The sequence below is a fragment of the Ammodytes marinus genome (assembly GCF_949987685.1).
Source record: "Ammodytes marinus genome assembly, chromosome: 20".
NCBI lineage: Eukaryota > Metazoa > Chordata > Actinopteri > Uranoscopiformes > Ammodytidae > Ammodytes > Ammodytes marinus.
In genome coordinates, this window is record NC_137224.1 from 668959 (window position 1) to 676458 (window position 7500).

The window sequence follows — 7500 nt, forward strand, 5'->3', positions numbered from 1 at the left end:
GCCAATGATCGAAGGGTTGGCGGTTCGATTCCCGCCCTGCCACCTGTGTCATGGTTGTTGTGTCCTTGGGCAAGACACTTCTTCACCCACCTTGCCTCGTGTGAATGTGTATGACTGCTGTATGTTTGTGGTGGTCGGAGGGGCCGTAGGCGCTGAATGGCAGCCACGCTTCCACCACCGGTATGACTGTGTGTGAATGAATGGAACCTGGAACCCTGTAAAGCGCTTTGAGTGCCTAGAAAAGCGCAATATAAATCTAATCCATTATTATTGATCTACCTGTGAACACTGGGATCCTCTGCAGTTGGACAGCGAGGGAGAAACAGCTCTGAAGCCGGAGAGCTCGCGCACCTCAACGTTCAGATTGGAGTCTGTGGAAACATTACAACATATATTCAATGATTATTTTACAAACTAAATTGAACATGTTAGTTATGACACTTTTTTGACAGTATAGGTTGGCTTCATTCAATAATGCTAGTGCTACACAGAAAATTTATATAAATTGTGCCATTTATGTGTATTGTTCTATTTTTGTACTGTACTATGGACCATCCATCGTGTCCTGATTTGAATTAAGTATTTTTTTTTTTTTAAGATTATTTTTTGGCATGTTCAAGCTTTATTAGATAGTATAGAGTTGAAATGGGGGAGACAGAGAGAGAGGGGGGATGACCTGCAGTAAAGGTCCACGGGTCGGATTTGAACCCGCGATCACTGCAACGAAGGTGTGTGTGTGTGTGTGTGTGTGTGTGTGTGTGTGTGTGTGTGTGTGTGCGTGCGTGCGTGCGTGCGTGCGTGCGTGCGTGCGTGTGTGTGTGTACAGACCTGTGTTCTGAGCTTTGCCCTCAGTGGGTGACAGTGTGCTGTTGTTGCTGGGTGAGGATGGGATGTGGTTGGTCAGAGTGATCCTGGGCGGTCTCCTGCGTCCCGCTGCACTGGTCTGTCTGAGGGGTTCCACCTCAGCTCCATGATGCACCTCTCTGTGGGGACGCTTCTGCTGCAGCTCCTACAACACACCGCCAGGGGAGATGTTACACAATGGACACGTTTATAACTCAGTGTGAAGTGATAGTAGCCTGGCACCGCCCGCCTACTACTTTCGCTCAATTTTCATTTCCCTTCAGTAGTCAGTCTGGGTGTGCGGTATATTCGTAGGTTTTCTCCGGACAGATTTCTGCCGGTCCAATCAGCGAACAGAGGGAGTGGCTCAGACGCCGGCGCATGACATGGTTTGTTGGCAGATCCAGAGTGGCACTGGGCAGATCCAATAGTTTTAAACTTCAACAGACACCCGCCTTCAAGTGAGTTAACGTTTGTCAATTGAGCGATTCCAGACCTTCTGTACAAATGAAATGAAGTACAATGGTCTGGTAGAACCAGGCTAAGGTGATTGGGTGACTACTTTAAAAACATTGCTTTATGGGGAAAAAAAATCACATATGCCAGAATCCAACATTTTTTAAGAGACGGTTGACTGTAATGCCTCTGCTACTGCAATCATATAATGTTAGAGTGTTTATACATAATCTAATATATTCAAGTATTCTTGTATTGGCTTTGAACAATGACTTGCATGTATAGACTACTCTGTGTGCAATTACATTTAAGTTATTTAATTGTGTTGTATATGTGTGGTTTTTTGATGTTCAAATAAAAAACAAGTTAAAACAGCACCCTTGCTTTGACCCTGAATTAGGGTTAAAAGAACGTACCTCAGCTGTGTTTCCCCATGTGGCAGGATGACGAGCCAGACGCACTTTCTCTTTACGGATAGGTTTCCTCTCGCTCTCTGGACGCTGAGGCTCTAAACACACGTCTGCCTGAGCTCTGTCCTCAGGGTCCTACAAGGGAGACACAGAGACGATTGGTCAGTTTATTGAATTCATGCTAACAGTTAAACAAGTGAATAAAAAGCAGAATTAACATCAGTTTAGAAGGATTAAAAAGTCTAGCCGTTGAAAAAAAATATGTAAATACAGCTCTGGAAAAAATGAAGAGACCACTCCAAATGTTCAGTGTCTCTCGTTTTACTATTTATAGGCATATGTTTGAGTAGAATGAACATTTTGGTTGTATAATATAAACTACTGACAACATTTCTACCAAATTCCAATAACATTTTTTGTCATTTAGAGCATTTTCAATAAGTAATGTAGAGATGAAGATTTAAGAAAAATCCAGACTGGTCTCTTAATTTGTTGCGGAGCTGTATATATAAATACAGTATCTAAACTGTGCATCAATTATAAACATATCAGGAGAAAGGAAGAGATACAGAGAGAAATAAGTGGAGAGCTTGATTGTGAAGGTACTGAGGTATTTACCTGTGAACCCTGAGATCCTCTGTGAGCAGGTGAAGCTGGAGAAATGACTCTAAACGTCAAGTCGCCTAAATCTGCCACAACATTCAGAATGGAATCTGTGGAAAGACAAAACTCATCAATACAATATTTAAATAATGTAAAGTAATTTTATTACAACAAGGACAATGTACAACAAAACTATTATCCTTGTGCAAGGCAAAGAGAAATGTCATGAACCAGGCTTTAGCCACTTGCTATTTTCCACCTGTAATCCCTTCCTTATGTTCAACATACCAAGTAATATATCAAGCATATGATTTCACAGCTATTCTATCCAACACAAATATCACTTAAACTTTAGGAACGGTCAACTTTCTACTGCAGAGTAGATTTTTTTCCTACGGTAGTATTGGAAAAATAATTTCCATAATTGTGTTTATTTTGCAAACAGGAAAAGTAAATCAGTTACAACAACGTGAAAAAAATGACATAGTTTGAAGGATTTTGTTTAGGATTTGGGTTTACAGAGGCTAGGACTCATCTCATCTTGATACACTGACAGATAAATAAATGATGATGTATATAAAGTACAGAAAAACATACCTGTGTTCTTAGCTTTGCCCTCAGTGGGTGACAGAGGGTTGTTGTTACTAGGTGACAGAGGGTTGTTGTTACTAGGTGACAGGGGGTTGTTGTTACTCTGTGTCTCCGGCCCTGTGTTACTCAGAGTGATCCTTGGAGGTCTCCTGCTGCGTCCAGATGATCCCGTCTGTCTGACTGTTTCTCCCTCGGATGTCTGATGAGCCTCTGATGCTCTCTGGGCCCGTTTCTGCTGCAACTCCTACCATACGCCACAAGGGGGAGACACAGGGATAGGTTTAAAACTCTCACAAACCAGGAAAAGCTTCCACAAAGAGGCCTGATTCTAATGTTTATGATACATTTCAAGTTGTAAGGATCATTTAAGTGCATCATCGAATACATTTTAATCAGTACTTGGAGACTTTATTTTTTGAAGGATTTGAAAGAAAGGATTGTGACAAGCTGGGGACATGATATCAAAGATGTGTCCAAAAATAATATTCTTCTGTCTTGCATTATGGGAAATGTAGGATCCAATGTTTTTGACACATATTTAGGAGTTATAGTTAAGTTATATCTAGGTCTATTTTGACCTTTATTTTTAAAATATGTCTAAAAGTCATAAAGTCTCCAATCTTTATGGAATTGCATCCATGTTAGTGAATGAGTTGGTCACCTGTATGGCAGCGCGGCGAGCCAGATGAGCTTTAGCTTCACGGATACGTTTTCTGTCTTCATCCTTTTTCTGCTGCTGCTCCAGGTGACCTTCCTCCGCTGTTCTCTCCTCCCATTCCTAACAGAGAGACACATTATGTTACTACAGCAGCAATATAAAGAGAGAGATTAGGGCCAAAATACATTACTGATCTGCTGATACGTTATGAACCGTCCAGAGCCCTTAGGTCGTCTGGGACAGGTCTACTTACAGTCCCCAGAGTTAGGACTAAACAAGGAGAGGCAGCTTTTAGTTATTGTGCACCAAAAATCTGGAACAAACTCCCAGAGAACTTGAGGTCTGCTGCAACTCCCAGTTCTTTTAAATCGAGTCTGAAGACTTTTTTGTTTCCATTTTAACCTGCAATTTTTATTTTATTTGCTTCTTTTATTCGCTTTTAAATGTTTTATAATGTGTTTTATGTTTTTTAATCTTGCCCCTGTAAAGCACTTTGAGTGGCCTTGTGTCTGAATTGTGCTATATAAATACACTTGCCTTGCCTTAAAAGGTTTGGACTGTTGAAAATCTTAAATTGAGTCAGCCATTCTGGAGAATGCTTGTTGTGAAGAAAAAATGTTGTTGAAAAAAATACAACCCTCTACCTGTCCGTACTGTGTGTGCTGAAAAATAAATCCAGTGTTAATACACAGCCTAGACTTTGTAAAAAGGTATGTTGCAAGTGTAGTAGCTACGGTGTGGGCCCATTTTGTTTAGATGCCAGTTTACAGAGCCTAGGCTGAATATCAACACCAGCTTTTTCCATCAACGCACACACAATACATGCAGGTAGCAGATCGTGAGGTGATATTCACTGATTTTGACAAAAAGTGATTTTTGACAACAAGCGTTCTCCAGAATCACTGACTACACCTTTAAAGTCATCTTAAAATTTACCTCATTTTAAAAGCTTACGATACTTTGTGAAACTGAATGTATGTTATATTGTCTTTTTGCTTGTTAGTTACATCTTTACATTGCTTTTTTACATGTACTTAGATGTATTTTCATTTTTGTAACATGACTTTGTAGTTGTTTTTGCTCTTTAATTTTATTTTTGTTTATCTTTTTTTCTTTTACTTTATTTCTTTACCGTATTGTATTTTAATGTCAGGTGGACATCCTTCATAAGCCCTTCGGGGTTTCTTTTGTCCCACCCGTTCATTTATGTATGTCTATGCGCATCTTCTTGCCATTTTAATCTTGTTTATCTGCACAAATAAAACTAAACTAAACTAAAAGTCAAAGTCAAAGTATACTTTATTATCCCAGAGTTGGGAAATTTGTGTGGTCAAAAGTGCAGCACATTTAGGACATATAGGCATACAAGAGGGCACGCCACACACACACACAACAACAACAACAACATTTAAGAATAAATAGTTCAGTTCATCAGTGAATCAGTAGCAGGCCTAAAAACAACATTCACAAAGATTAAGTTAAAAACAGTAAAAGAAAAACACAGTGTTCATGATCTTGACCTGTGTCTTTCATTAAAAAGTCTAATAGCAGAAAGTCTAGGATATAACTCTAAGGGCCGGTTCAACAGACATGGATTAAGCCTAGTTCTGGACTAAATTATACTTTCAATGGACAATCTCCATTCAAAATTCCATTTAGTCCAGGACTAGGCTTAATCCATGTCTGTGAAACTGGCCCAATGTCTTCCTGGGTAGCGATTGATACCTTTCTCTTAGAGGAGAGGATGTGTCTGAGCGCTGCCTGGCCCGTGGGTCGTCCTGTGGCATGACGTCTGAACCAGCGCTGGATAGTGACGGCCGCCTGGTTCACCTGCTGAATGTACCTGAGACACACACACAGGGACCGACAGCTATGAGTGATCAGGACGATTGAAAGAAGGACTTCAGTAGAACCAGTGTGTGTGTGTGGGTGTGTGTGTGTGTGTGTGTGTGTGTGTGTGTGTGTGTGTGTGTGTGTGTGTGTGTGTGTGTGTGTTAGAGAAGCAAACAGCTATGAGACAAAGACCATTAACATCAACAGAACACAGTGTAATAATGAAATAATAAGGGCACAGTCAGAGTTTATTTCTGTCCATCGATGTACAATCTACACTAATGAACCCCCAAGGTACACTTATTGGACTTCAAGCTATCTTTTTGTATTGGCCAATAAGGTTTATGTATGTTTCCAAAGCAAGGTACATAAATTAACTTTTTCCTCTAGAATTTTCTCTGAGATTTGAAGGTTTTATTGTTTTCTTCCTTATTTAAACTGTGTGTGTGTGTGTGTGTGTGTGTGTGTGTGTGTGTGTGTGTGTGTGTGTGTGTGTGTGTGTGTGTGTGTGTGTGTGTGTGTGTGTGTGTGTGTGTGTGTGTGTGTGTGTGTGTGTGTGTGTGTGTGTGAGTGAGTGAGTGAGTGTGTGAGTGAGTGAGTGAGTGAGTGCATGAGTCTGTCTGTCTGTCTGTCTGTCTGTCTGTCTGTCTGTCTGTCTGTGACTCCCACCTCTCAGCCTCCTCCTCCGTGGCCTCTCTCCTCCGGCTCAGTCCCGGGTTGCTGCTGCTCTGTGGGGCTGAGGAGGGAGAGCGGTTGTTGGAGAAATTCTTCTGGGACTTTGTGACTGAACCGTTCTCCAGAGATGACTCGTCGTTTGCTGTGGCCTTCAGGATGTTACTGCAAGAAACATACAATCGGAAAATATGAGAAAACTCCTTAATGTGAGACACTCCAGGCAAAGAAAATATATAAAAAATGTAAGCCCTGGTCAATTTTGAGATGTTCTTCGATAACATGTCTTCTTTCATACTAGTATACATTATTGATTTTTTAAAGAGGTGAGAATGTACTCATATTTAGTTAGATGTTGCCAAATTTGCACATCTATACATTTCTGAAAAAAATTGGAATACAAAAATGAACAGTTTTTTACCTTAACTAAACAACTGGCAAAGTTTCATGATGATATCTATAAAAAGTACATTATTTTACCCTATTCACCTGCAGTGTCTCACATTAGACATTAGTTTGATTGAGATATGTTTCTGAATGATAACAACATTTTTCTTTAAAGCCAATACAATCATAATTATTTGGCTCAGCCCTGTTGAATTCTCTAATCTGATTCCAGGCAAGCCATTATGATAATGTCAGGACATAGACAGACAGACAGACAGACAGACAGACAGACAGACAGACAGACACTTGGTACATACTTGAAGGTAGGCCTCTGGTTGGAGCTCTTAGGCGTGAGCGGCTTCTCTGAGTAGTTGTTGTGTAGGATGGTGGTGACAGAGTTCCCCACTGCGCCTTTATTACTCCTGGGACAAACACACAGACACAATGAATTAATGTAGTTCTATTTCTATAATCTGTTAAATAAATAATAATAATGGATTAGATTTATTTAGCGATTTTCTAGGCACTCAAAGCGCTTTACAGGGTTCCAGGTTCCATTCATTCACAACACAGTCATACTGGTGGTGGAAGTGTGGCTGCCATTCAGCGCCTACGGCCCCTCCGACCACCACCTCAAACATACAACATACAGCAGTTATACACATTCACACGAGGCAAGGTGGGTGAAGTGTCTTGCCCAAGGACACAACAACCATGACACAGGTGGCCAGGCGGGGATCGAACCGCCAACCCTTGGATCATTGGCCAACCCGCTTAACCACCTGAGCCACGGTCGCCCCATGTAGTTCTATTTCTATAATCTGTTCCACTTTATCTATGTATAAGAGCATTTTAAATCGATCTATTTATTCAGTGCATGCTAAGTGCATTATGTCATGGTCTTTTAGCTATATGATAGCTATCCAGCTACATCTATTTTATTCATCAGTGGGATGTATGTATGAAATGAATGTGTGAATAATTCCTGATACTTTGCAGGGGACAAAATGAGGCAAATGTGGCTCCTGTGTTGGCAATGGTGATAAC

The 7500-nt window shown here is 40.7% G+C and overlaps 1 protein-coding gene across 1 annotated transcript in view; it reads right to left on the minus strand.

Moving 5' to 3' along the window:
• Positions 1 to 7500, minus strand: part of cep131 (centrosomal protein 131) — a 49940-nt gene that overhangs the window by 28686 nt on the left and 13754 nt on the right. Inside the window, exons 6-14 of the mRNA XM_080049572.1 lie at positions 6771 to 6875; positions 6064 to 6231; positions 5287 to 5404; positions 3565 to 3681; positions 2910 to 3147; positions 2328 to 2422; positions 1716 to 1844; positions 829 to 1009; positions 280 to 371 (exon numbers count right to left, since the gene is read on the minus strand). Coding sequence (XP_079905698.1) covers positions 280 to 371; positions 829 to 1009; positions 1716 to 1844; positions 2328 to 2422; positions 2910 to 3147; positions 3565 to 3681; positions 5287 to 5404; positions 6064 to 6231; positions 6771 to 6875 — 1243 coding nt within the window. The remainder of the gene's footprint in view (positions 1 to 279; positions 372 to 828; positions 1010 to 1715; positions 1845 to 2327; positions 2423 to 2909; positions 3148 to 3564; positions 3682 to 5286; positions 5405 to 6063; positions 6232 to 6770; positions 6876 to 7500) is intronic.